The sequence below is a fragment of the Pseudorca crassidens genome, chromosome 9 (genome assembly GCF_039906515.1).
Source record: "Pseudorca crassidens isolate mPseCra1 chromosome 9, mPseCra1.hap1, whole genome shotgun sequence".
Classification (NCBI taxonomy): Eukaryota; Metazoa; Chordata; class Mammalia; order Artiodactyla; family Delphinidae; genus Pseudorca; species Pseudorca crassidens.
In genome coordinates, this window is record NC_090304.1 from 6,644,831 (window position 1) to 6,671,711 (window position 26,881).

Consider the following 26,881-nt stretch of genomic DNA (forward strand, 5'->3'; position numbering starts at 1 on the left):
GGACAGTCTCTTAGAAGCGACCCAGACACCGGTCGGGTGGTCAGCTGCTCAGAGCAACCTCAATCTGAGTCTCAGAGACCCCAGGCCAGGCAGGGAGCTCACCCTCTCCTGGGGGTGCTGCAGCCCCACCCTGCATCCCCTCCCAGACCCAACATGGCCCATTGTGTTTGTTGTAGTGGCCTTGAACCCACCACCCAGGAATGCACGTGAGAAGACCTTCCATTTCATACCTTTTATTTTATCTGCATTTTCTCTGCCTCCTCCCTCCCCCACCGGCCCATGAGAGTGGGTGGAAGCCCCAGTTGGAAGGGAAGGGACTACTCTCTCCTCCCTGGGGGAGGGCTGGTGTCCCCTGGGCCAAGCCCCAGGGACGGGGGAAGCAGGGGCCTCCATGGCAGAGCAAGGGCATCGTCCAAGAGGCTGTGGCCGGGGCCAAGGCCCCTCGGATGCCCGATAGCCCTGAGCCCCGTGGGTCATCAGGAAGGTAAAGAGCAGAGAAGTCAGGGGGCGATGAGAGGACACAGCCTGGAAGGCGTGTGCGCGGCTGACAGAGGCGGACATGGACTTCTGGGGCCAGGAGCAGAGACCAGGGAATATGGAATTGAGATGGGGCCCTGGGAAACAACCCCGGGTTACAGGGGTGACTGGATGTGCAGGGGAGGGTGGACCAGGGAAGACAGAGGGGTGGGGTGGGACAGGGCTGTGCTCCAAGAACCAGGCTCCTGGTAGAGGGGCCGCACCACAGGGTCTGATCAGGGACTGGCCCTGAGCAGAGGCCAGAGGGCAGGCAGGGACGGGCCTGTCAGGGAAGGAGGATGGGGACTTTGGGAGGGTGGTGGGGCCGAGGCCGTGGTGCTGCCGTAGCCGGCTCTTCAGGTTCATGGATGCCAGCCCAGCTGGGCGGCCCCAAACCACCGATTTGTGCTTCTGGGTTGCTCGAGGGCCCCCGACGTGGCTTCAGCCATGCAGGGAAGAGTCCATAGGCAGCCCTCTACTGCAGGCAACAGCTGTCCCTGGGACTCCTCCCCCAGCCCAGGCTTTCCGGAAACTTCCTTCCCTGCGCAGCCTGAGAGGCCCCCAGGCTAGATCGTCCGCCATCGCAGGGGGTGGGACGTGGTGGTGGTTGGAGGGGAGCCATGCTGGGATGGTACGTAGACCCAACCGCGGTGGTGTCCCTCCGCCCCCAAAATGACCGTGGGTCCCTGCATGTTAGCCTGTCTAAGGGCTCCAACCCCACCCCATCCGTCGTGTGCTGATCTGTCTTCCCTCCTGTTCTGGATAACAATTACTCAGGCATGGAAGCCCCGTGGTGGGATGGTGGGGGGAGGGCCAGTGTGGGGGCCGCGTGGGTCTCAGAGCGCACCCTGCCCGTCCCCCTGGCAGCCGCTGTCACCGTGGACGATGAGCACGGGGAAGTAAAGGGCATCCTCGTAGCACGGTGGGCTTTCCAGGGGCTCCGTGTCCTCTCCACGGCGCCCCAGCGGCCCCCCGCTTAGGCTTCGGAAGACCCCCGGCGTGGCGCGGCCCCCGGCTCCCAGCGAGAGGCGGCTGCGGCTAAAAGGCAGGCGGGGCCCGCTGGGCCGGGCGGGGGGCAGCGAGTTGCTGCTGACAGAGCGGCGGCAGCGCTGGCAGCCACGGAGGTAGGCGCCCGAGCTGGCGTCCATGACCACGGCCTCTGAGTAGCTGGGCACCAGCTGCCGGTTGGAGCAGATGTGCCACTCGAGCTCGGTGAAGTCCACCGTGGCCACACGGGAGAGCGGGGGCCCGCTGGGCCCGGCCCCGGGTGCGGGCGAGCTGGCGCCGAAGAGCTTCTCCACCTGGTAGTGCACGTGGGCCGTGCCGTAGGCCGCCACAACGCGCAGCGGCCAGGACAGCGTGGCCGCCGACACCAGCCAGAAGACCCAGGCGCGCGCGTACCACGGCGGGCTGCGAGGGTCGGCGAAGACCATGAGGGACTCGCGGAAGTCCACGTCCTTCAGGTGCATGCCCTCCCGGGCCTCCAAGTAGTCATCCAGGCCCTCGTTGGCGCTGAAGAAGCGGGCCCGCTGCGTGAGGTACGAGGCCTCGGCCTCGGCGCTGCCGAAGCTGAAGCACTTGGTGAAGCGCAGCCGTGTGGCCGCGTGGTCGGCCAGGCCCACGAGCTCCTTGGAGACGTCGCGGACGCCGTGGGCCGAGTAGTCGAACTCGCCCCGAGCCGAGCGGCTGTCGGCCCTCTCGTGGTAGACCTGCGTGGTGGTGTAGGCGTCGCCGTTGCGGTAGCGGGTGATCTGGCGGGTGCGCCGCACGTAGTGGTAGCTGGTGGCCTTCCACCAGACGCAGGGCGGCGCCTGCTGCAGCCGGCGGATCAGGGCGAGCACCGTGTTGGCGTCGGTGCGCGGCGCCTGGCAGGAGCGCACGTGACAGTGCCAGCACTCGGCCAGGTAGAGGAGGTAGAGGAGGGAGACAAAGGCCAGTGGGATGTACAGGTAGCCATCCGAGCAGGGGCTGGCTGGGTAGGTGGGCGGCGGGCCCCCAGCCCCCTGGGCCAGGGCCGCCTCGGGCCCCAGGATCAGCCGTGGCACCGTGGCCAGGCGACACCAGGCTACCACGGCGCCGCAGGCATGGATGAGCAGCGTGAGAAGCAGGCACTTCCAGTGCGACTCGCGGCACAGGGAGCTCCCCAGGGACTGTTTCAGGGGCCGCTGCTGCAGAGTGGGCAGAGAGAGGAGAGGCGTGGGTCAGCACGCGGCCATCAGCTGTGCCTGCTGCTCTGCGGAAGCCACTGGACGAGGTGGTGCTGTGCCCCCACTTTACAGAGGAGGAAACTGAGGCTCTGAGGGACGGGGCAACTTGCTCCAGGCCTCACCCTTCTAGCCAACTGACAGTCGAGCTGCAGGACTCAAACCCAGGCCTGTCTGCCCCAAGCCTATCCTCCACCGTGCCCTGTCATCTCTCGGTCAGGGGCATGTAGGACAAAATAGACCCATCTCTGCCAAAAGAGGAGAGGACCCCCCCTCCCCCATGACTGGCCACTGAGAAAACTGAGCTCTGGTCCTGACTTTGCTCCCGATTTGCTGTGTGATTGTGGCCATATCCCTGCCCTCTCTGGGCACTGATTCCTGGACCTGGTGGTGTGGGAAGCCAGGGTGGCAGGGGTCCTAGGGGTGAAGAGCATGGGCTTAGGAGCCCAGGATTGGGTGCTGGCTCCACCACTCACTGTATGACTTGGGCAGTTCCCTCATCCTCTCTGGACCTCAACTTCCTCCTCTGTAAACTGGGGTTGTTGTGAGGATTCATCGAGATCATAATGTGTGAAGATCTTGGCACAGGGTCTGGCCATGGGAATAAATATTATTACCGTTACCCTGCAACTCCCTCTGGTCCCTTGGTCTCGCTAGGGACAGCAGGAGACTTGGGCGAGGCTTTCAAGTAAACGAGAAAGAGGAAGAGAGGGAGAGGTGTGAGTCTGGGTGGTGGGGTGGGGAGCAGATGGAGTGCCGTCCTCCACTCCCCGTCTGTGCTGGGGGTGGAGCGGCACACAGCTGCTGGGCAGCAGGGACCACTCCCTGGCCCGGGCTGCCAGCCTGGCTCCCGCCTCATCCCCAGGTGCCTAAGGAAAGAGAAGGGGTGAAAAGGGGGAGAAGGAAGACGTGGTCTGGAGGAAGCAGCAGGGGTGGGGGGTTAAGGGGCCACCTTTTGCCCCACAGTCCCACCCCCACCAGGCTGTGAGAAACCCAGGAGGAGAGGAACTGTCCCCACCCCAGCCCAGAGCAGCCGCCCGCCACAGAGGCATACCACTACCCTGACCTGCGGGGCCAGAGGGATGCACCTGCCCTCATCCGCGACCCCCACCCCACCCCACCCTACCCTAAGTTCACGGAAGAACCTCCCACCGGCAATGTGACCACTGCCTGTATATCCAGCACACAGCAGACCCTCACCAGAGCCCAGGGCGCAACCCCCCTCCCCCACTGTAACTTGGCGCACAGGTGCACACGCATCCCCTCCCCCAACCCACCCACCACAGGACACAGATGCACATAAATGTTACACATTCACTGAAGCGCAGGGACACGGCAGCCCCTTACCTACCACGGTGCACATGCCCCCACCCCTACTGCGACCTGACACCCACACCCTACAGACTACCGGGAGAGACCCACACACCGCAGGACGATACACTCACATGCACTCACACGTGAGCATTTCACCCAAGCCACCAGACCTTCACCTGCCTATAGGGCACGTATATTCCATTCGAGGTGTGCGGAGCACGCACTGACATTCACACACCCACAAGCAACCTCTGTCCACCGAAACACACACAGAGATCTACTCACCACCCACCACCCCCAACACCCCACACTGGGCCCTACAGCCCTGCAGACCCTCTTCGTGGCTAGGACTGAGGAGGGGCCATTCTGAGGGTCCCAACCAGCATGATGGGCCCTGGGGCCTCACCTCAGGGAGAGGGAGAAGGGGTACCAAAGGCCACCTCCCTCCCTCTTTCCCCTCCTCCCTCCGCTCCCCGCCCCCCGAGTCCCCGCTACCGCTGCTGCATTGCAGGCGCCGCCCCGGCACCTCGTGAGTGCCTGGGGGCCTGACCCCGGGGCTCTGGGGGTGAGGGGCAGCGCTGCAGAATGGGGCCGCGCAGGGGCCAGGTGCTGACGTCACAGGAAGGCGAGGCGGGATGAGGGGGCGTCGGGGGCGGGAGTTGCCCCCATATCCCTTCCCAGCCAACCCCACCCCTACCCCCACGTGGGCCCCTAGGTCCCAGGACCTCTTGCAGGACGCAGGCTACCCCAGTGACGTCATTGGCCACAGGGTCTCCGGACTTCCCTCCTCAGCCCCCGCCTCGGGGGTCGCCCCTTCCCTTGTCCCCCTCTTCCCGCTCCAGCCCCGGCTCCGGCCCCCACCACACAGAGCCGGTACCTCCTCCCGCAGCGGCTCGCCGTCCGGGATGAGCGCGGGCACCTCCCCGCCGTCGCCGCCACCGCCGCCCTCGGGCATGGTGTCCTGGCTGCTTGGGCGGCCCCCGCCTGGGCCCGGGGCATGATAGGGGGGAGCGCGGAGGGCTGCGGCGCGGCCCCGGAGGGCGTCCGCTCGGCTCAGCGGCCGCGGAGGGAGTGCGCGGAGCTAGAGCCTTAGCGCGGCGGAGGCGTTGGCAGCCGCGGTGGCGTTGGCAGCCGCGGTGCCCGGCGCCCCGCCCTCCGCTGACCCCGCCCCCGCGGCACCCTCTGCGCCGCCGGCAGCGCCTGGCACCGCGGGTGCTGCCCCCACCCCTGAGAAGCCCAGGCTGGGCGGACGGACGCCTGGGTTCCCTTCCTGCCGCGATCGAGCTTGCGACCTTGGACAAGTCCTTGCTCTCTGGGGCCTGAGACTCCCCTGCTGTAAAATGAATCTCGAAGAGGGTGGGTACCCGCGGGGTCCTATCTCTGAGTAGGCCCAGGCCTGAGCTCACCCAGACCCCACCCCTGAAGCCTCGCTTGTGGTGGTGGAGGGGGCAGTTACAGCCTTGAAAGCTGTGGTGAGCCTCGTTAGCTGGGCAGAGGAGCTGGGCTCCACTTAGAGCAGGCAAGCAGGAGGCCAGGACACCCGGGGCCCTAGGCTTTGTGATCTTGAGTCGGCACCCTTCACCCCCAACCTCAGTTTTCCCACCGGAGAAATGGGGATGGAAAGGTGCTGGATTCAATGCACATTCATCATGCTGTCCAGGCGAGTGGGATTCGTCCTGCATGAGAGGACCCCCTCCCAGGTACTGGTGGCCCCAGTGCAGCTCTCTGACCCTCAGGGGCCTCAGACCTTCACATCTGCCCCGGGCCAGGGCCTAGCCCCCAAGGTAGGCAATCAGTGGGTGGGACATAGGGAGCTGCAATGCTAGGTGGGGTTTGTTTTGTGATTTTTTTTTTTTCCCAAAGAGCAACTCGAAGACCATTCTGTTCAACACCCCTACACATTTAAAGATGAAGTAACCGAAACGGTAGAGAGAAAAAAGGACTGAACCAGAGTTTCATCCATTTAAAAAAAAAATTATTAGGCGCAGATGTTTATTAGGTGTCTTCTATATGCAAGTACTGTGAAGCATGCACGAGCATCGCGAAGACAAGTGTAGAAGTGGAGAATGACACAGTCCCTGTCCGCATGGAATTTACATCCAGGGCAAACTACTGCACCCAGAGGGAGCCTAGAGCCTGGCCTCCGGCCTCCGTTCCAAGCCAGGACTCTTCCCTCTGTCTGAGAGGCACAAGTTGAACTGACTCTTAAAGGATAATTAGGTTTTGGACAAGTGGATATGAGGGGGAAGGGCATCCCAGGTGGAGGGGACTTCTGGGCAAAGGCACTGCAATTGGACCACGTGGACTGAGTTCGGAGAGCAGGAAGGTCACCTGGTGTAACTGGACGCTGCGTAGCTAACTAGAGGCAGATCGAAGAGGACCTGATCTTGCTCTGTAGAAAGTGGTGGCTGGAGGTCTGTGTGAAGGGAGGCCCCGAAGACTGTCTCCGGGGAAGGTGGGAATGAGAGAAAGGTGGAGAGAAAGGAGCCCCTGAGGTCATGAGTGAGGCTTGGGGTCTCACTTCGAGATGACTGAAGGGCTGGCAATGACTCAGGAGTTGCAACCACAGCTTCAGGAGGCGAATCGGCACACCTCCACCCACAAATCATCTGGACCACGGGAGAGTCGACGGGACAAGCCTGGTGCAGGATCCTATCCCAACTATTACCACCCACTTTATTACCACCCAATTTCTGGGACTTCAGACCCGGACCTCGGTTTTTCAATACATGTAGTGTGTGTGTGTGTGTGTGTGTGTGTGTGTGTGTGTGTGTGTGTGTGTGTGTGTGTCTGTATGTAGAGAGCCCAGGTGTGTGTTTGTGTGTGTGTGCGTGTGTGTGTGTCGAGAGCCCAGGCCCTCGGAGTCTGCAGGATGGCGGCAGTAGCGGTAGGGAATTTCAGCACCAGACAGCGGACAGCACCCGCGCGGAAAGGAGTGGTGGGAGGCGGGAGGAGGAGTCAGCATCCCGGAGCTCGCTGGGCCGCGCAGTCACTGCTCGGCCCGGGCTCCTACCAGCATCCCGCCCCGGCTGCCCGGGCTCCGCGCCAGTACTGGGGGAAGTATGGAGGACGGGGAAGGAAAGCTAGCATTGAGAAGGAGGGGAAAGAGCCCCGAGGGACAGGGCTTGGTCATAGCCCCACCGTCCCACTCCCTCTTGGAGTACGTCCCGCGAGCGAAACTTCATTCCCGGAGTCCAGCCGCCGCCAGCCTCCGCCGGGTCTCTTCCCGCCGTAGTCGTGGCAGGTAGAGCGTCAAGTGCTCCAGTGCGCAGGCGCGGAAATACTTCTCAACCTCCTCCTACTTTAACCCTTCTATTGGCTGCTCCGCCGCGAACTAACAACGGCACTATCCAATCCGAGAGCGCCTCAAGTTGCTCCGCCTATTCCCCCGACCGGAAGTTGGTTATTGCCGAATCCACTTCGGCGAGGGCACGCCAGTAACCAATTGGGAGAGGGGATGGGCGAGCCGGCGCCGCCAAGGAGCCAATGGCAGGCGGCAGAGGATGACGCTGCGGACATGCTGCTGTCGTCGGACAGGACGGGGACGTGTCTGGCTGCTCGGTAACCTCGGTCGGTGCTCAGGAAACGAAGCAGCTGCCTCACTAGTATTCGTACCACGAGGCGACGCAGCGGGTCCTCGGAAAGAGCGAGCGTCGGGGCCATGGCTTATCACTCGGGCTACGTAGCCCACGGTGCGTGGGGCGCGGGGTGGGCGGGGGCGCGGGCCGACCGGCCCGAGGAGTGTCGGCTGCGCGGCCCGCCCACTCTGAGGGAGAGGGGCGGCCGTGACCGCTGCCCAGGGCGGCGGATGTCATTCGGACTCCTGCCCCGTAAGACTGTGCAACGCGTCCTGGACTTCGCCCTCTCGGCCCAAACCTGAGATCAGATCGGGCGGTGACAGCACTGCTGGGATCCCCGTGCTCTACTCGGGCATGAATGGGGTTTGCTTCCCAAACTTCCTTTCCCTGTCATGACCCTCGTAGGGTTTCTCACCACTGCCCAGGGCCTCCGCGTACCCAGCCGTCGCCTTTCCCACCCTTGTACATGCGGGAATGCCCTGCCGATTGTCTTCACCTAGCAAACTCTGTCTCCAAGGCTCAGTTCAGAGATCAGTCCCCTTGAGGAGGCCCCCAGGAACCCTCAGACGGGCAACCACTTCCAGGGGCTGCCTCAGCTCTTTCTTTGCCCACATTTAGCACCTCTCCAAAACGATCCCTCATCAAAGTTCTTTCTGGGTCAACTACTCCTCATCCAGCTAGTTTCCCGCACAGATTGCTTGGTGCTCCCAGGACCCATACAGGGCTTCCCAGCCTGGGGAAGGGGCAGTGGTTTGGGCTCATGCTTGGTATTCCTGTCACCTACTCTGGTACCTACAAACCCACAGGCTCCAAGCACAGGGCCCGGGCAGCTCCGGATCCCCCTCCCCTCTTCGATGACACAAGCGGTGTTTACTCCAGCCAGCCGGGGGGATACCCAGCCCCAGGAGCCGACGTGGCCTTCAATGTCAACCACTTGATTGGGGACCCAGTGGCCAACATGGCTATGGCCTATGGCGGCTCCATCGCATCCCATGGGAAGGACATGGTGCACAAGGAGGTGTGGCCCACCCCCAGGGCAAGGGTGGCAGGATTTCTGGCCAGGGCTGGGGCATCACGGGATCCCACCTAATCCTCACAGCAGCCCTCAGGGAAGGAGCGCATAGAGGAGCACCCTGAGGTTTGGGGTGCAGCTTGCCCACAGCCTCCTCTCTCCCCTCCCAGCTGCACCGTTTTGTGTCTGAGAACAAACTCAAGTATTTTTTCGCTGTGGACACAGCCTATGTGGCCAAGAAGCTAGGGCTACTGGTCTTCCCCTACACACACCAGGTGAGCTGCCTACCAGGTGAGCTGGTGGACCCCCTTGCCTCCCTCATCCTGCCCTAGAGTCTGGCCCCCAGATCTCAACCCCCTTCTTTCCTCTCTTGTCTTTTCCTCCTAACCTGGCTGCTGCTGCCACCACCAGAACTGGGAAGTGCAGTACAGTCGTGATGTGCCTTTGCCTCCGCGGCAAGACCTCAACGCCCCCGACCTCTATATCCCCAGTGAGTCTTTGACCTGGGCTAGGGGTTACAGGGGGACTTGTGCCTTGAGGCGCCAACAAGAAGAGAGAGGCTCATGTGTTGGTTCAGCATCTGCTCTTGGTGCTTTTGTGTGTGGCTTTTGTGGTGTCCCCAGATGCCAGGTAGACCAGGTAGACAGAGTGGGGTGACCAGTAAGCAGCTTCCTGGGTGTGCTCTCAGGGTACTCCCTTTTGAGACCTTCCTGCCACTTGACTTAGACCATGTCCCTCCCCAGCCTGGAGCCTTGGGTTTAGACCTGGCCCTGCAACTTCCAGCTATGGGACCTCAGGTGGCTACTTTCATGCTCCTGAAAAACTGGAATGACAACAGTTCCTACCACAGAGGACTGTTTTGGAAATTCAGCGAAGGGATGTGTGTGCTCAGCCAGCACGTGGCACACAGGAAGCACGCAGTAAATATTAGCCATTATCACTGTTATTACGTGTCCTCCAAGGCCTGCTTCAGTATCCCCTTCTTTGAGGAGGTGGTCACTCCCTTCTGGGTTCCCACAACTGCCTGTCTACATGGCATGGGTCAGGCCGCCCACACTGTGCAGTGGCTGGCAGACTCTGCATCTGACTTCTCTCTGTCCTGGGGCCTGCACAAGGCGAGGCCCCTGGTGGACACGCTGGAGGAGGGGTGAGTATGCCCGGGCCAGCCCTCAGAAGGGCTACCAGGAGGGCAGCCAAACAGCCCAGTTGCCCTGGGAGAGACACAGTTTCTTCTTCCCTCCTTCATTTTGTTTCCCTCTCATAGTCACTGTGTAAGGCAGGAACTGCCATCCGTGTTTTACACGTTGAAGCCAAGGCTCAGAGAGAGTTGAGTATCTTTGAGGATGCACAGCTTATAGGTGGTAGAGTTGGTTTGCTGTCTCCAGACACTGTGCCCTCTTGTGGGCACATCAGTTCTGGTGCTTAAAGGGGGCAGAGGACAGGACTGAGGAGTTGAAATTGCTGTGAAAACCCAGCTGCCGTCTGAGCTTTTGTGAAAATAGCAGAGGTGACTCTGGCCTGTGATGTAGTTTCTGAGACACAGCAGGAAACTTTGGTGAGTTTCCTAGTACAGGGACGGGGAAGGAGGTGGCTTGGTGGTCCTGAGAGAAGGGTCAGGTAGCACTTACACAGTGGGAGAGGGCTGAGCAGGAACAGGCATCCCAGGCAGGGCACTGCGGAGCTGAGTGTGGAGGTCGAGCATGTTGGGATATGCAGGGAAGGAAGTACGGGGGTGTCAGTGGCTCTGAATACCTAGTGGGGGGTGGCTCTGGTTGAGGAAACCAGGCTGATGGCATCTCTCTGGCTCTTGGCAGCAATGGCCTTCATCACCTACGTGCTGCTGGCTGGGATGGCGCTGGGGATTCAGAAAAGGTCAGTGCCAACCCCTTCCCCATTCCCACCACTTCCCCACTCCTGACTCCTCTCTTCGCCTCCCTAGGGGATTTGTGCCAGCTCCCAAGTCCACTCGTGCCCCCAGTCTTGCACCTGCCACGGGATGGCTGGTTTGGGGCTCCCCTCACCTCACCCCCACACGGCCACAGGTTCTCCCCAGAGGTGCTGGGCCTGTGTGCGAGCACGGCACTGGTGTGGGTTGTGATGGAGGTGCTAGCTCTGCTCCTGGGCGTCTACCTGGCCACCGTGCGCAGCGACCTGAGCACCTTCCACCTGCTGGCCTACAGCGGCTACAAATATGTGGGGTGAGCACCTGTGGGCCGAGAGGGAGGCTCGCCTGGGTCGGGGGTGCCTACCGCTCTGGGTTCCCGGCCTGCATAACTACAGCCTCGAACTGTGACCCTGGACCCCCTCTAGCTCCTCTCTACTAGAGGGGGCGCCTGTTTTCAGCAGCCTCCTCAGGGGCTGCGCAGTGTTGCTCAGGAGGTCAGGAATGTGTTGAGAGTCACCCCGGGAGCACAGGGGAGAGGGGTGAGCTGGGGTAGTGAAGGGGGTCTCAGATCCAGGTCCTAGGGCTGAGCCCTGGCCCTCCCAATTCATTTTGAGTCTAGGTCCCTGGGGGGACAGGTTGGGGGGAAAGGGCCCTGGTGATGGTAGGCGGGGTCTAGGCTGGGCTCTGGGGCAGTCTCAGGCCTGGACCCTTGCGAGGTCTCCAGCCTTCTCTTCCTCCCTCCCCCACCCCTGCCCGCTGCAGGATGATCCTCAGTGTTCTCACGGGCCTGCTCTTCGGCAGCGATGGCTACTACGTGGCGCTGGCCTGGACTTCATCCGCGCTCATGTACTTCATCGTGAGTCTGGGGCTGGCTCCTCTTCTCCTGGGGTCGGAGCTGGGGACAAGCTTCCCCTTCCCGGCCCAGCTTCAGCTCTCTCCTTTATTCCAGGTGCGCTCTTTGCGAACAGCAGCCCTGGGCCCCGACAGCATGGGGGGCCCGGCCCGCCGGCAACGTCTCCAGCTCTACCTGACTCTGGGAGCTGCAGCCTTTCAGCCCCTCATGATATACTGGCTGACCTTCCACCTGGTCCGGTGACCCCCGGTCCCCACTGGCACTGATTTTTCCATACATTGAAGATTTGGTTTCCTTGATTTCGTTTGAGCCTTGTTTCTGGGGCTTATGGGGGGATTTGCCGACACTTGTGGGCCTTTGCATTGCCCAGGGGACCAGGCTCGGGCTTTCTCCAAGGAGGGGGATCCAGGGAGGGCTCCCTGGAGTTGGTGGCCTTGATACTGCCTCGGAAGGCAGATGGAAGTGTTTCAGCAGAAATAGTTGTTTATCTGTGGCTGAGAAAGTGAGAATGGAAGTGGGCAGCTGCTAAGGAGACCTCAAAGGCCTCTGATCCATCTGAGGAGGTCCCTAGTGGGGTCTGTAGGCTAGTGGCGTGAGGCCAGCTGTGCTAAGGATTTAGCTCAGGACTGCCCCCTATGCAGTCCCTTTCCCCCCATCACCTCTTTAAGCCTTTTAGGAGCAGACGTGTTTGCAGTAGTTTATTCATATTTTGTCACAAACGGCCGGGGAGGGGGTGCCGGACTCCTCCAGGCAACATAGAAAATAGGTCCAAGAGACAGGGTGGCTGGGGTTGGGGCAAGGGGGGACAGGGAGGGGTCTGGAGAGAAAGCCTGGGGGAGGGGGGAGGGCAGACTAGGGGTGGGGCTGCCCCCCTGCTGAGCCTGCTCATTCCCGGTGTGGGTACCGCCCCACCTGCAGGGGGAGCCCCAGGGTGGGGGTGGTGGTGGAGGGGGCGGCCCAGAACTTCCAGGGTCAAGCCCTGCCCCGTGGCAGGGCCTAAATGCCCTCTGAAGTGGACAAGGCCGGAGGTCCCGCCCCTTCCAGGACTGACTGCCATGCCCACAGGCTGGCAGAGGAGCTCCTGCCCCTATTTAGAGCTCTGCCCAGCCCTAGTCCAAGGGGAGGGGGCTCTGAAGGCGGGAAGTCCCCGTAGCAGCAGTTTGGGGGTGGGGGAGAGGAGGCTGGGGGCACCAGTGCCCCCTCCCTCCCCAGGGCTGAGGCCTCTGCGGCCCAGGGGCAGGGCTGGGGGTGCACAGGCGTCCGGTCCGTTCTGGGCTCGCTCCCTGGCCGGCTTCCCCCTTAGAAACTCACCAACGTATAAACCATACTGTGGGAAGACGAGGCAGTGAGCCAAGTCGCGAGCATGCCCACTACTGGCCACCCACCCTGTCGCGCCCTAGGTTGCCCTCAGTCATCAAGGGCAAAGGGCAGGAACTTGGGGCCCAGCCATTCCTGGGATTGGAGGGATGGTGCCTGGAGCATCCCTTCCCTGACTTCTGACCGCCATGGGCAGGACCTCACCTGTACAGGTAATAGAAGAAGGAGAGCAGGTAGAAGGCGAGTTTGCACCAGGACTCCTTCTGGCAGTAGTTGAGGATGTCAGCATTCATGATGGAGACCGCGTCATACATGACCTCAGAACCATCCGCAGGACGGTGGAAGTACCTGGGGGGAGAGAGGGGCCTGAGTGCCCACCCTCAAGGCTCCCACCCACATCCTGCCCCGCTCTCCCATCTCACCCTCCCGAAGGCAGCTGCTACCCTCACCTCCAGAGGTGGTAGAAGAGGAGGGGGATGTTGAGGCCCAGGGTCACCCACTCTGCTGCACACAGAAACATCAGACAGAAGAGGCCGTGGATGGAGTATTCTGGGACCACCAGCTGGGGAGTGAGGGTGAGAGGTCAGCGGCCAGGTGCTAGGACAGATCCAAGCTTCAAGGGCACTTGGGAGGTGCCCACCCACCATCACCTCTGGGGACTGAAAGGGCTTCTAGCCTCCCACTCCCTCCCACGTGGCAGAGCAGATCAAACAGGCCGCAGAGGGGGAAGGCCCGGCTCTGGGTTACAGTGGCGCTGAGCTCGGCTAGGAGACTCCTGCCCCTAGCCCTGACACTGACCTTCCTCAGGAGGCAGCAGATGCGTTCGATGTTTTTTAAACGCTCGCGCTGTAGGGAGAGGAAAAGACCGCAATGGTGGAGGTGAAGGAGCGGGCACTGGGGGCGCCCCGCCCCCCTCCCACGCCCCCCCACTCCCTGCACGTGGCCGCCAGGGGGCGCCAGAGCAGACTCTGCGGCGTTTCCGGCGGCGCGGCAGGAAAGCAGCCGCGCCGTCCCCATAGCGACCGTCACCATGGAGGGATCTTCACCCGCGTCTCCATGGCAACAGCCCAGAGCCTGGCAACGGCTGCCCCGCCAGGAGGAACCCGAGCCCTGAGCCCGAGCCAGGTGTTTGCTGGGGGCTGGGACAAGGCAGAGGAAGGGGCACGGCCACCGTCCCCTCTACCTCCGTCTTCCTGTCCTCCCGCCGTCCTCCACCCGCGACATATGGCAAGACAGACGGACGGACACACCTCGGCACAACACATGTATCACTTACTGCCCGCGCTGGGTTCCCCTGGTCGATGGGGTTCTTGAAGTCGGTCCGCAGCTCGTCAAAGGCTATGATCTGGGGGAGGGGCGTGTGCCCGTCAGGGTTGGGGCAGCAGCTTATGGCCCCCCACGCATTCTTCTGTGGCATAAGATTCACACATGGGGATCGGACGAGATGGGACGTGCTGCAAAGGTGGAGAAACTGAGGCCCAGAGAGGGGTGGAGCCTGGCCCAAGGTCACACAACAATTTGGAATGGAACTCTAGTGTGCTGATGCCCAGTTCAGGACATGTCCACTACACCTCCATCCAAAACATCCCAAGGGATAGTGTGTTCTCCGCTGGGCCCCGTGCTGAACACTAGGGTCCCAGAAGCCTGGGACACAGCCCCTGCCCGGGAGGAACCCCAGACTTGGGAGAAAAACTGTGAACTACATCCAGGGTGATCAGGGCTGTGGAGTGCAGGAAGAACCTGGGGTGGGTGCCTGATTCAGCGTGGCGTGGGGATGGGCAGTTCAGGCTGGACTCTTGAGTAGGAGTTTGATGAACAAATGCGGGAAAGGCAGTCTGAACAGCAGGAACAGCAGGTACCAAGGCAGAGGGTTGAAAGAACAAGGAACATTCAGGAAGCTTGCAGGTTCTATATGGCTAAAGTGAAAGTGTGAGGCGAGCAGGAAGAAAGACGGGAATGGTGAAAGATGGGCTGGGGAGGTCAGCAGCGCCAGACGTGGGTGCCTTGTGAGGCCGGACCAGATGTTTGGACTTCAACACAGAAGTAAAGGGGAGCCATCGAGGGGTATAAAGCAGCAAAGCAGGGTGGTTAGGTTGATGTTTTAGGATTGACCGAACAGGAAGTACAAACTGGCTAACGGTCCCAGCCAAGACATACATGATGCTTCCTCCATGCCAACAGGCTTTATGTTTGTTAACTCATTTGATGCTTACAACAACCTGATGATGTAGGTGCTGGTATTATCACTTCCATTTTGCAGATGAGGAAACTGAGATAGATTAAATGACTTATCCAAGGCCACATAGCCAGTTAGTGGCAAGCCAGGTTTCTAAACCCGTTAGATTCCAGAGTTAAAATTTTAACCACTTTACTACACTCAGGCCAGACCAGTCAGGGGACTATTGGGAGTGTTGCGGCTGGGGCTTGCGGTGGGGAGGTGTGGTGATCTGAGTGAAGAGAGGGACAGTGGGGATGGAGAGGTGGGGATGGATTCCAGAGCTATTTAGAAGCCAGAATCCAGAGGGCTTGAATGGCAGTGAAGTGGAGGCAAAGGGACCCAAGGTGACTTTGGGTGTTGGGGCATCTGGTGGACGGCACTGTCCTCACTGGGATGGGAAACTCTTGGGGGGAGCAGGTGTTTGACAGGATGATGGGACAGACCTGGGGGGAGCTGGCATGGGAGAAAGGCTGGCAGAGGAGCCTTCTGGAGTCCCCTCCCCTGAGCACCAGCCCTAGGATGAAGCAGCGGGCCCACCCCCCAAGCATCCCGGACCCCTTAAGGCTCGAAAGGAGAGAACACGGGCTTCCTGGAGGGAGCTGGGGCCATCTGGAGCAGCCCCACCAACTCCCCATTGACTCTGTCAGGCACAGCAACAGGGTCCAGCAGGGAGCGGAAGGGTGCCGTCTGTCTGCCCCAGAGCTGGCACCACCAGCAGGCGGCGAGTGTTGCACCTCCCACCCCCCAGGCTGCCTGGCGCTGACTCAGCCCCCTGGAACAAACAATCCCCCACGGTGACAGCAGACACGCGTCACTCCCCACCAGGGTTGCCTAGCGACCAGTGGGGCCTGGTGGGATCTGGGGTCCTGCCCTGTAAGGTTCTATCTAATTCTTACCAATTTGGATTGAGGACCACACCTCCTCTCCCCACCTGCACACCCCTTGGCAAGCCTTGCTCTGGGCTTATATACACTCTGCTGTATATACAACAAGCCCACTTTACAGATGAGGAAACAGACTCAGGACAAGAGACTTGCTATGATCGCCCAGCTAAACAGCTGAGCGAACACAGTGCCTGACACGTAGTCGGTACTCAATGAGTATTTTTGGGGAGCACTTGGGCCCTCTCTCCCAGCCTGGGAGCCCCAGAAGGGCGAAGCCTGAGTCTTATTCATCCTTGTCACTCCCAAAGCCGACCAGAGCCTGGTTCTCAGGAGCATCGACAAGTGTGTTGGATGGAGGTCTGCTCTGAGCATCCCCTGAGGACAGGGACCCCCATAGAGGCTGTTGGGGGCCTCTGGGTGGGGAGGAGCCCAAAAAGGGGCTTCTTGAATTCCAGGAGCCTTCCTCCCAGGAGCTGGTTAGCTCTGTGTGCCCAGCCTGTGACTCTCAATTCCTTCCAGTCCTCAGGACTCCAGCCCTCCTGCCACCACCCCACAGGATTTTCCAAGGCCCTGGGATGAGATAGAAGGCTCAGAGAGACGAAGATGGACCTAGGGGAGATGGAGGAAGGGAAATAGAAATAGAGAAGGGGGCAGAGAAAAGAAAAAGCAACTGAGAGACCTAAAGAGAGAGAGGGCTGCAGATGGGGTGTGTGTGTCTGAAGGTGTCTATGGGGGCTCACTCCTCACACAGAAGGGGCGCAGTCAGAGTCCATGGAATCCTGATGTAAAAGAGACAGACAGCAAGGGGACAGCAGGGGAGGATGAAGGGAGAGACTGATCAAGGGCCAGGGAGGACCACGGAGCAGGCAGGCAGCAGGTCCCAGGAAAAGAAAGGAGTGATGAAGTGGGGAGACCAAGAAAGAAGCAGGTGAGGCAATGGGGAGGAAGAGGAAGGAAGCGGGTACAAAGAGACCGATGGGGGATAACGCGATGATCAGGGAGGTGTGTGCTGGACGTACAAGCAGAGGATGATGAGCTGAGCGGGCCAGGGCCAAGATGCACAGGCCGTGTGGAGGGGATAGGGTGGTGGCTGAAACCTCAGGGTACATAGGAGAAGAGAGGGCAGTAAAGGGGGTGGGGAGCAAGGGTCCCAAAAAATAAGCTGGAAGCTGATTGATAGTTCTGTAGTGAGTGGAAGGGAGACAGGCAGGGGACCACTGAGAAGGCCCCAGACAGTGGGGGAGAGGGACTCTCTCTAAAGGGAGGCAATCAGGATAAGGGATGAGAAATGAACGTTTTGAAGAACCAGGTGTGAGGCAAGGCTGGAGAGAGAGACAGACCAAAGGAAACAGGAGACAAAGAGGAAAGTGGGGGCAGGAAGAGGAGGAAAGCTGGAAAGTGGGGAGGAAACCTAGTAGGGGGAAGCCCGAACAGGAGGGGGTAGGGAAACCCAAGGTGAGCTGGTGGTCGGGGTTAGGCCTCTGGGGCTGCTTAGAGCCAATCACTGCTGGGTCAGGGAGTGGGGGTGGGGGGCGGGAATGGAAAGGGTTAATGGGCTCTGCGATCTGTGGGTCCTGTAAACAGATGCAGTTGCCATAGCAACTGGCTCCATCACTCTGGCTGGAAAAACCCACAAAGGGGGTGGGGAGAGTAGACAGACAAACTGCCCGACGGACAAACGGGGGCGACTAGATGGCGGGGGTTGGGGGGTGGGGAAATAGGAGGGAAAGGAACAAGAATCCCAGAATTCTGCCTCACACCCCAAGGCTGCCATGGGGCAGGGGAGGGGGGTCAGAGACCGACTGACATACCCACAGATAGTCGGGGGCGGCGGAGAAAGGGGGGGGGGCCCGGGAAGGAAGCCGATGATGGGGGGTGTTTATGGGGCGAACAGTAGCCGACTGATGGGGGATAGCGGAGAGGAGGCTCCAAGTTTCTCCGGGCCGTGAGACCATCCGTCCGTCCCCCTCCTGCTCCCAGCGGCCCCTGCCCCCACTCCGACCCCAGCCCCAGCCCCAGCCCCAGCCCGGCCTTACGTGCCAGATGACAAAGAAGATGAGAGAGGCGCACAGCACCAGGGTGAGCATGTAGCAGAACGCGGCGAAGGTGAACGCCATGGCCCCCGCGCCGGGCGGCGGCCCGGGGGGCGCCAGCGCGGGTCCCGGGCGCAAGGGGACGCCCCCCCGGCCCGCGCTTAGGGCCGGCCGGGCATGGCCCGCAGGGCTCGGGCGCGGGCTCGGGGGACGCGGGCGGCGCGGCCGGGATCGGGGCCGCGGGGCCGTGGGGCGCGGGCCGGTGGGCTCGGGGGGCGCGTCCGCTGCCGGCTGCCCGGGCCCCAATCGCTCATCCTGCGATCCCTCGCCCGCGGCTCCCTCGCTCTCCAGCCCGCGAAGCCGGCGGGGCGGAGCCGGGGGCGGGGCCGCCGTGCGAGCAGCCTCGGGCGGGCGGGGCTGGGTCTCTGTGCGCCCCTCCGCCAGCGCGGCCCGGGCGCCACCCCCGCCCCAACCTCAGGGACACGTAAGCATGGACGCACATCCCTGGCATAACCCCCCCCCCCCCCCGTCACACAACGAGCCCACCACTGCCACACTCGGCCCACTCGGACGGGTGCCCGCACCTCTGCCCTCATTCGCCGGCCACGGAGGTCGGACCGAGGTCTTAAGTGCAAAGCACTTGTCACCGTCCGAGGGGTCAGAGACACCTGGCTTGAACCCAGAGAAAGTCGGGAGAGGGGGCTGAGCCAGGGGGCTGAAGGGGACGCGGGCCAGACACAGCGGGGCACAAGGTCTGCGGCCCAACTCCCCATCCCGGACCCGCCTGTGTGGGTGTTGGCGGCGGCGGCGGCTCACCAGGTGCTCACTGACGGCCGCCAGCCGCCCTCCCGGCCGGCCGGAACCGTGCTGGGCCCGTGGGGACAGACTATAGAAGCACAAGCAGGCAGCTCTCCTGGCTTCAGGAAATGGGTCAAGGCCTTTCAACAGCAACCCTAGGACACACAGCCCAAGCCAGGACCCCCTGTGCAGCCCACCAAGACCAGGGCTCCAGTTCCTTCCCTGCCACCCAAAGGCAGCTCCCACCACAGACCACACTCAGCCACCACAACTTCCTTGCAAAAACCCTCGGCTCACCCGAGGGCCAGTGGAAATTTATTTATTTATTTTTTGTCCTTTCCGTCTTTCCCCAAGTGGCTTTTCCTTGCAAAATGCCTGACATGACACCAGAGGGGAACCTGGGAGTGGGGAGGGCACCCCAAGGGGCAGCCCAGGGACTTAAATACAAGCTGGAGAGGAGGGCACAGGTGGGACAGGCAAGAGACAGCACAAGGGACATGGCTTCTCAGGTAGAGATCAAAGGTTTGTTTTTCTGCAGGAAGAAGCTGTGTCAGAGGCAGGGGGCTAGCATCCTGGGTGGGAGGGAGTTAAGTGGAGAGGCCCCCCCCACCCTGGGTTGCACCCACATTCCCAGAGAAGTAGCGACAGAGGATGAGGATCCGCCCTCATAGGCTCCAAGGGACGGAAGGGGGAGAATAAGCCAGATGTGCTGCCTCAGGGAAAGGGAGGAGGTGCTGGCAGAGTGAGGGTTAAGGCTGGTGCCCAGCCTCTGGCACGGTGGGCCTTCCGCCTCCGCCTGCCTTGGGGACAAAGGGGCATGGTGGGCAGGCAGCACACGGGCCTGGCTCTGGCAGGGCAGGGAGTGGCAGGAGCAGGCTCCCTCTGGGCTCAAGACACAGGCCCAGCGCGGCTGCCCACCCACCTGCCCTAGATGTGCTCAGACCCCACCGCAGCTGGACGGCTCGAGCTGTGAGTGTGTGTGTCGGGGGGAGGCAGGGAGGAGAGGAAAGTGGGCTGCTGGGCCCCTGTGGCCCCATGCCCGTCCTGAGGTCCAGCCCAGGGCCCTGCATTCCAGGGCCCTGGATCCCCTGGTCCCATTCCTGGCCCCAGGTGCTGACTACAGCCAGGGGCAGTAGAGGCCAGGGAGGCCCTCGGCTCCTGGGGAAGGGGGGTGGCGCAGGGGAGGGGAGGAAGAAGAGTAAGGAGAGAAACCCACTGCAGCATACACGGGGGGCAGGGGGAGGGAGACAGACAGAGGAGAGCCCTCATCCCAAAGGTGTGTGGTGGGGTATCTTTTAAAGTCACCCAGAGGCAGCAGCAGAGCAAGCCCGCACCCTCACCCCAGCCAAAGGTCCTGGGTGTCCTCTCTTGGGGGCCCTGACAGAACCGGGGCGCAGGGCGGCAGGCAGACAGGCCAGAGGGAGATGGGGAGCCCAGGACACCCCAAAGCCACAGATTCAAATGCCCCGGGAGAGGGAAGTACCTCCTGCCCCCTCCAGGGGCATCATCTGGAGAAGGTGCCACCTCCGGTCCCACCCCACGAGCCCCTCCTAGCAACAGCCGCCACCAGCCTGCTTCACAGGGGTGCTGTCAATCTTGAGGTTGGGCCGCTCACCCCCTGACGCTGCCCCAGGCCCCATCCGCTTTTTGATCTCAGCAGCCATGGTCATGAACGCCTGCTCGACATTGGTAGCATTCTTGGCACTCGTCTCCAGGAAGGGGATGCCCAGAGAATCTGCAAACTCCTGATAAGGGGAGAGGAGAAAAGAGAAGGGGAGAGGAGGTGAGGGGCAGCAGGTCCCAGCCCACCCGGGCGGCCTGGCCCAGGCCTGCTCACCTTGGCTGTGGTGTTATCCACCACCTTCTTGGTGGTGAGGTCGCTCTTGTTGCCCACCAGGAGCTTATTGACATTCTCGCTGGCATAGCGGTCGATCTCCTGTAGCCACTGCTTCACGTTGGCATAGGATTCCTAGAGGGACCAGATCAAAAGTTACTTTGCTCCCACCTCCCGCCCCTACGCCAGCCCTGGAGAACAGGGGTTTTCAGGGGAAGATGGCTGTCCTGGGCTCCTGAGAAAGGCAGGCGCCCTGGGCTCAGGGACCCAGAGGAAGCTCCTCCAGGCTTAGCGCTCCTTCCTGCGCTCCTCTGTCTGAGACCCCAAGAGCCAAGCCCAGCAGAGCCCCGGCTGTCTACCAACAGCCCCGACACCTCAGCAGCTTAGACCAAGGGCCAGCCAGCTCTGCTTCCTGCAGCTGCTCGTGTTTACCCGAGACACAGAAAAGGCCTAACCACGTGGAGGGAGCAAATGGCATCAGGAGAGAGGCCAGAGGAAAGACAGAAACAAAGGATATCAGGTTAGCAAGAATTACAAAGTCCCCACAGTGGCCTTAAAATCCCTTTAAGGTTTGAAACCTTGGAGCCCAGTGGTAGGTGGAGGATCCTCACAGAGGAGACCCTGGCCTACGGGGGAGACAGGTATCCTGGGAACAGGGCCTGACATTTGTCCTACTTCTGACACTGACAGCCTCCGTGCTCGGCCTGGCTCTCCCGGCAGCCTGCTGCACCCCACCCCCCGACGCCTGGCACGCCGACAAAGGACAGAACTTTTAGGAATATGCTTGAGCTAGAGCCGCTTTCCCTTCTTAGGAGCCAGAGGTCTGCTGATATCACACTGGGTTCAAACGTACACCTCCTGCCATGTCCCAGGCGGGGCCCTGTGCTGGGCACTGGGTTCAAATAATGGAATCATGCCTGGGCCCTGCCCTAAAGCACTCAGGGGACAATGGAGGACTAGACTAGGGCACACACAACGGCAAGACAGGGCGACCAGGCGCTGCAGGGATAGAAGGCAGGAGCAGGTGGAGCTCCAGGATCATCTCTGCCTGGGGAGATGACAGCCGACCTACACCTGCAGGGACGAACTACCCCCGTGTGGGTGCCAGTGGAGGGACGGGGCAAGATGCAAGGGGAGAAGCAGACATATGCCGGGTCACGGGATGGGATGGGATGGGCGTGCTGTCTTTGGTGAGGGGGAAAAGCTAAAAGCGGCTGGGACACAGTCCCTGAGCAGGGAAGGAAAGGAAAAGGAAGCAGGCCCAAGCAGGGAGGGTCTTAGCCTGGCCAAATCTTAGACAACCAGGAGCCAGTAGAGGTTTTCTTAGGAAGGAAGCAGCAAGAGCACACCTGTGTTCTGGGAAGATAGTCCTGGCAGGAGTGCAGAGGCCAGATCAGACCGGCAAGGAGACGGAGACCAACTGGGAGATGGTTGGCATAATCCAGGGAAGAGAAGATGTGCCCTGAGCCAGGGAATGAGGCAGGCAAGAGCACAGGATTTAGAGTCAGACCACCCTGGGTTAAGCCCCACCTCTGCCACTTATTGTATGATCCTAGGTATGTCACTTGGCTTCTCTGAACCTCAGTTTCCTCACTTCTATAAAACAGTACCTCCTGGTGGGGCTGTTGTGAGCATGGGATAATGAATGCAGGTTTGTCTCCTAACAAGTGCTTAATTAGCAAGAGCTGCCATTATCCTCATCACTGCTATTATTACAAGGGAACGGATCTGGGAGAGATGATGGGGGAGAACAGAGGGGCCCAGGGACTGACACGATGGGGGAGGGAAGAGTTTTCTGGTCAGGCCAACAGGGACTCTGTTATAAAGATGAGGATGCAGAAGCCAGTTCAAGAAGAGACGGGGAGACCAGCACCAGACAAGCTGAGTTCTGCAGATGGTCTGGAGCTCTACAGATGGCCTGAAGGCGGTCTAGAGGCAGGAAAGGATGTGCTGGGAAGCAAAGAACCCTGGGTTCAAAACACAGGCTTTGCCTTTCCTGACTGTGAAGCCAAGTGCAGGTAACTCAACATACATCTAAGTGTGTTTCCTCATCTGGAAAAGAGGGATGCCACCACTGAGTTCACTGGGTTCTACTGTGAACATGGGAATTAACACAGACATAAAGTGCCAGCAGAACGCAGGACTCAAGAGGAGATCCACAGTGACAGCTCTTTACTTGTAGAAATCACAGAACAAGAAGCCAAACCACAAGGTGGCCAGAACTGTGCAGGGAGTCAGGAGGCGGCTTGGGGCAATCAAGAGGCACTGAATCTGGGGCCGTAGCGGGGCAGGATACGACGGACCAGTGAGAAGTCACTGAAAAGAGAATCTGCTGCAGCAGGAGGTGGCAGAGCTTGACACAGTAACTTTTTTAAAGAGAGGGAAGAGAACAGAGTTAAAAGCCATGAGAGATCAATCATGGCAAAAACTGAAATGAAGTCACAAGTTTTGGCAGTTAGAGGTCCTTGGTGACCTCTGAGTGGAGCAAAGTTCACCCACAGCTTGTTATCCAGGAGGCAGCATGAGTCCCTGGTGAGCTGAAGAGCCCAGCTGCCCCTCAGAGCAGGGACTCCTCCTGACCTGGGGCTGATACAAGTATCTCCACGTCTCCAGGGCCTGACCCCCATGAAGCAACGAAGTTTAAAGAAAACAAAGCAGGTAGAATCAGTAGGCCTGGGCTTTCTGTCTCTGCCACTTAACTAGCTGCAGGGCCTAAGAAAGTCCTACCACCCCGACCCATTTCTTCATCTGTAAAATGGGAATATAACACACACCTCTTTGGAGTGTTACAAGCATCAAAGGGCTGTGACAGAACCTGTGAACTCTAACGCGTGACAGGACTGTTTCCCGCTGTTAACATCACCACTGATGCCAATGACACAAGACTAACGCTGCCACAGCAGACACAGGGCTCCCAGAACTCTGCTCACACTGGGCCCAGAGTGCAGGGCTCCCTCACTTCCTCGTGTAAGGCCCTCCAATCGCTTCTCCACAGTGTCTTTACCCAGAAGGCCACGGGCCCAGCACAGCAACCAATCAGCTGACTAACCCCCCCACAAAAGACAGGTGCCTGGAAGGTCTAGAATAAGGTGGCAAGTCCGACAGGGAGGTGAGGCCTGGTTCTGCCAAGGCCCTGCAGCGGGGCCTGGGGAGCATCCAGGTCTGCAGCTATTTCCCTCCTTGTGAAATGAGTCCGAGAACAGTCTCCTTTCCGGACAGCATAAGAAAGAGAGGATGGGAACAGTAAAAAGCAGCAAAAGCCAAAGACCTGAGGCTGAGGAGGCCAAGTGGGGGATGGTGAGCCCAGGAGTACCTGGTCGGTGACGTCGTACACCACGATGATGCCGTGAGCCCCCCGGTAGTAGCTGGAAGTGATGGTCCGGAACCGTTCCTGACCAGCTGTGTCCCACTACAAGACAGCAGGAGAGAGGGGCAGGTCAGCCCTGGGCTCCATGCCCCAAGGGACATCTCCCCTCCCAAGGGAGATGTCTCTGCACCAGAGATTCTGGGAGGAGCAACACTCACGATCTGAAGTTTGATGGTTTTGCCATCCAGCTCAATGGTTCGGATCTTGAAGTCCACCCCGATGGTGCTGATGTAGCTCTCTGTGTATGTGTCATCCTGAAAGATCAGGGACCAGTGAAATGGCCTGAGTGAACAGGTCTGAGGCCCATCTGGAAAACCTCCCTCCAGTGTCCTGCCCCAGCCGAGCTCCCAACTGCTGAGCCCCAGTTCTCAGCACCCCAACCTGCCAGCCCTATGCGCCTGTTCAGTCAGATATGTTGCTGGCAAGTCCTGCAACTTCATCCTTGGTCTCCCAGGTCTTGCAACCACTATTCTCTGGGTTGCCCCCCTCTCCCTCCGGCCACCAGCCAGGACCCCAGATGGATGGTAGGGGAAGCTTCTTACTTACAGCAAACCGCAGGAGCAGGCAGGACTTGCCCACGCCCGAGTCACCAATCAAAAGCAGCTTAAATAGGTAGTCACTGGAGAGAAAGGATGGGAAGGTGTGAAGGAAGGCAGGGAGCCCACCCGCCATTATCCTGGAGTCAAAACTATAGCATTCTCCCACACTGTGAGGTGTGCCTTGGATTAGAGTATTAAAGCCCTCACAAGATCCTCCCACAAGTCCTGGGATGGGGAGGGTTGACCACTCCCCATAACACAGCTGGCCCAAAGGGGTGCATCTGAATTCCCACTTTACAGAGAAGGAAACGGAGACACAGAGAGGGACGTGACTTGCCAAGGGTCACATCAGTTAGGTGACAGAGCTGGGTATCCTACCCTGATTCCTGATAGACTCCATGGTTTCGGGTCCAGTAGGGGCTATTTAGGGAAACCCTCCTACACTGCCCAGTGCCATACCTGACTTGGCAGGGGAGACCACAGAAGTGGAAGCCAGGGCCCAGCCTAGAACTTAACTGAATACCCATGTAAAGAGCCCGGTATGAAGCCTCCAGAAAGACATGCTCAACAAGCGGCAATGATAATAGCAGTTAAAACGTATCCACTTCCTACTTGTGCCTGGCCTTGTGCTAAGTACTTCAAATGCATCATCTCATTTAAGCCTCACAACAGTCCAATGAAGTGAGTGCCGGTTATTCCCAATTAATGAAGAAACCAGAGGCCAGAGAAGGGAAGCGACTGGCCCTAAGTTACACAGCTGTTAACTTTAATACTGGAAACCAGGTTCAGACTCCAAAGTCTCTGTGAAAGCATGTTGGTTCCCTTCTCTGTTACCCCTTATAATCCAGCTCAGAGCTTCACCCTTCCCCAAGGAAATCTGAGGCCAGGATCTGGAGGAGAAAAAGCAAGTGGCAAAAGAGGAAGAAGATAACTGACACTAAGGGAAAACTGTCGATGAGAAGTCGGGGCAGAGATGTGGGCCACCTACCCGTAGGGGGAGTGACCAAGAAGTGAGGAAAGTTTGAGGAACAAAGAATCCCACTGGAAGGTAGAAAGCAAATGCCACATTCATCTAAACTTCTCCGGCAGGGTGACGGCGAAGGGAAGTGGGGTGACGGCGGCGCCAGGGGCTTGCGCAAACGTGAGGGGAGGGCGGGAGGGGACCAGCCTCTGGGAGCGACAGGGCATTTTGATCCAGGTAAAGGGCAAAGCGGCAGCCCCGGAGGGGAGAACCTGCGGAAAAGCTACCCAGCGGATTCCGGGAGGGCTGGAGAGCAGAATATACGACCCGACCTAAAGGGCCCGAAACTGGACCGAGACCAGAAACTCTGGGGATGGGCTCCACAATGCCAGGACCGTCGTCAGCACCCAGACCGCTACTCTCAGGCAGCAGGTGGGGAAACTGAGGCCTGGAAAGACCGGGGCTGCGGGGTCACCTGACCGACAAGGCCTGCTAGTGCCGGTGCCTCGGGATCCAAGTGGTGCCCCTCGGGGTCGCAGTCTCCGGGCCCGGGTGCAAGAACTCGGGGCGTCGAGCCGGGGTTCTGGGGCCCCCGGGGGAGGGGCAGAACCCGGATGTGAGGGGGGGGAGGTCAGCGGAAGAGAGACCCGGATGTGGGGGCGCCGCGCTGTCCTGACCCAGGCCGGACAACCCCGGTAAGCGTACAGCCCCGTACTCGGGATCGAGGCTGCGCTGCACGGCGCGGGCGGGGCGCACTCACTATTCGGGGTTCATGGCGGCAGCGGCGGCCCGCTCGGTCGCTCCCAGTCGGCTCTGCTCCGCCTCCCGTTTCAAGATGGTGGCCGCTCCGCCCCAGAGACCCCGCCCGCGACGCGCAGGCGCAAACACTCGGTACTGGGACCTCGCCGCGTGGCTCCTCGGAACTTGTAGTCTCCTTACATTGTGCAACTCACCCCGCCCCCCGCTGCGCAGGCGTAATCCTAGCCCACGCCCCACCATCGCCGCGCGTTGCCTTCTGGAGCTTGTAGTTCCCTCCCTAGAAGTACCTGGGCTTGAGGACCGCGCTCGGGAGCCTGACAGCGTCCCGGCGTTAGATCCTCAATTTAGTGCTGGCGTTGACACGTTTCACGTCTGTCTGACAGAGGCATTCATCCTTACACTCCCCGCAGCGTTGGTAAAAGTTCATTTATCCAGGGTTCTTCGTGTGCTGGCGCTCCTAACTCCCAGCAGAAACCCCAGGAAGGTGTCACCCACATTTTATAGATGAAATCGAGACTCGGTAACTCGCTCAAGGTCAAACAGCTTGGTAAGGGGGCAAAGCTCGATCAAAGCCCGTGGTCTCCAGAATCTCAGAGATGAAGGTTGTTAGAAAAAAATCCTGAATCTGTGGGGCTCCCGAACAATTCCGGGATAGGAGAAGCCTATCTGGGTTGCAGCTGCGCAGGACCAGACGTGAGCGAGACACACACACAAACACACACACACACACACTCGCAGCCTCTCCTGTACCCACCCCCAATGTAGAGACGTAGAGACGCCAGGAGCCCTCGGGCTCCGCCCCAAAACAA

General features: G+C 60.3%; 4 protein-coding genes across 9 annotated transcripts; 1 reads left to right on the forward strand and 3 right to left on the reverse strand.

The window, feature by feature from the left end:
* Window positions 1-217: 217 nt before the first annotated feature.
* TMEM151A (transmembrane protein 151A) lies at window positions 218-5,152 on the reverse strand. Its single transcript, XM_067748252.1, has 2 exons — window positions 4,912-5,152; window positions 218-2,684 (listed from the first exon to the last, which is right to left on the reverse strand). Exons 1-2 carry the CDS (start codon window positions 4,987-4,989, stop codon window positions 1,353-1,355), a joined length of 1,410 nt encoding a protein of 469 aa, XP_067604353.1. The 5' UTR covers window positions 4,990-5,152; the 3' UTR covers window positions 218-1,352.
* Window positions 5,153-7,331: 2,179 nt separating this feature from the next.
* On the forward strand, window positions 7,332-11,661 carry YIF1A (Yip1 interacting factor homolog A, membrane trafficking protein). Of its 4 annotated transcripts, none has more exons than XM_067748253.1 (8): window positions 7,466-7,726; window positions 8,419-8,630; window positions 8,795-8,899; window positions 9,036-9,114; window positions 10,439-10,496; window positions 10,667-10,822; window positions 11,272-11,365; window positions 11,435-11,661. In XM_067748253.1, exons 1-8 carry the CDS (start codon window positions 7,696-7,698, stop codon window positions 11,603-11,605), a joined length of 906 nt encoding a protein of 301 aa, XP_067604354.1. In that variant the 5' UTR covers window positions 7,466-7,695; the 3' UTR covers window positions 11,606-11,661. The 4 variants fall into 4 exon arrangements, with proteins under 4 accessions (XP_067604356.1, XP_067604354.1, XP_067604357.1 ...); XM_067748254.1 differs by having other exon boundaries at window positions 7,479-7,726; window positions 11,459-11,661; XM_067748255.1 differs by lacking the exon at window positions 10,667-10,822 and having other exon boundaries at window positions 7,332-7,726.
* Window positions 11,662-12,047: 386 nt separating this feature from the next.
* On the reverse strand, window positions 12,048-17,977 carry CNIH2 (cornichon family AMPA receptor auxiliary protein 2). 2 transcript variants are annotated; one of them, XM_067748265.1, is made up of 6 exons: window positions 17,818-17,977; window positions 13,956-14,024; window positions 13,478-13,525; window positions 13,129-13,241; window positions 12,884-13,027; window positions 12,048-12,689 (listed from the first exon to the last, which is right to left on the reverse strand). In XM_067748265.1, the coding sequence occupies exons 1-6, from the start codon at window positions 17,896-17,898 to the stop codon at window positions 12,662-12,664; spliced, it is 483 nt and encodes a 160-aa protein (XP_067604366.1). In that variant the 5' UTR covers window positions 17,899-17,977; the 3' UTR covers window positions 12,048-12,661. The 2 variants fall into 2 exon arrangements, with proteins under 2 accessions (XP_067604366.1, XP_067604367.1); XM_067748266.1 differs by having other exon boundaries at window positions 13,956-14,133; window positions 17,818-17,949.
* A 907-nt stretch (window positions 17,978-18,884) lies between these two features.
* On the reverse strand, window positions 18,885-26,227 carry RAB1B (RAB1B, member RAS oncogene family). 2 transcript variants are annotated; one of them, XM_067748263.1, is made up of 6 exons: window positions 26,074-26,227; window positions 24,360-24,432; window positions 23,972-24,067; window positions 23,760-23,855; window positions 20,450-20,581; window positions 18,885-20,357 (listed from the first exon to the last, which is right to left on the reverse strand). In XM_067748263.1, exons 1-6 carry the CDS (start codon window positions 26,085-26,087, stop codon window positions 20,163-20,165), a joined length of 606 nt encoding a protein of 201 aa, XP_067604364.1. In that variant the 5' UTR covers window positions 26,088-26,227; the 3' UTR covers window positions 18,885-20,162. The 2 variants fall into 2 exon arrangements, with proteins under 2 accessions (XP_067604364.1, XP_067604365.1); XM_067748264.1 differs by lacking the exon at window positions 26,074-26,227 and adding an exon at window positions 25,341-25,435.
* Between the last annotated feature and the right edge of the window lie 654 nt (window positions 26,228-26,881).

Excerpts from the sequence above, each read along its gene's own strand:
- RAB1B (XM_067748264.1), bottom strand. The coding sequence starts at position 25,420 with ATGTGGCATTTGCTTTCTACCTTCCAGTGGGATTCTTTGTTCCTCAAA. Across the intron at positions 24,068-24,359 it reads GCCTGCTCCTGCGGTTTGCT|GATGACACATACACAGAGAG; the intron begins GTAAGTAAGAAG and ends CTGATCTTTCAG. Across the intron at positions 23,856-23,971 it reads AAACCATCAAACTTCAGATC|TGGGACACAGCTGGTCAGGA; the intron begins GTGAGTGTTGCT and ends GCTGTCTTGTAG.
- YIF1A (XM_067748253.1), top strand. The coding sequence starts at position 7,696 with ATGGCTTATCACTCGGGCTACGTAGCCCACG. Across the intron at positions 7,727-8,418 it reads CTCGGGCTACGTAGCCCACG|GCTCCAAGCACAGGGCCCGG; the intron begins GTGCGTGGGGCG and ends ACAAACCCACAG. Across the intron at positions 8,631-8,794 it reads AGGACATGGTGCACAAGGAG|CTGCACCGTTTTGTGTCTGA; the intron begins GTGTGGCCCACC and ends CTCCCCTCCCAG.
- TMEM151A (XM_067748252.1), bottom strand. The coding sequence starts at position 4,989 with ATGCCCGAGGGCGGCGGTGGCGGCGACGGCGGGGAGGTGCCCGCGCTC. Across the intron at positions 2,685-4,911 it reads GCGAGCCGCTGCGGGAGGAG|CAGCGGCCCCTGAAACAGTC; the intron begins GTACCGGCTCTG and ends CCCACTCTGCAG.
- CNIH2 (XM_067748265.1), bottom strand. The coding sequence starts at position 17,898 with ATGGCGTTCACCTTCGCCGCGTTCTGCTACATGCTCACCCTGGTGCTG. Across the intron at positions 14,025-17,817 it reads TCTTCTTTGTCATCTGGCAC|ATCATAGCCTTTGACGAGCT; the intron begins GTAAGGCCGGGC and ends CCCCTCCCCCAG. Across the intron at positions 12,690-12,883 it reads TTCTTCTATTACCTGTACAG|TATGGTTTATACGTTGGTGA; the intron begins GTGAGGTCCTGC and ends GTCTTCCCACAG.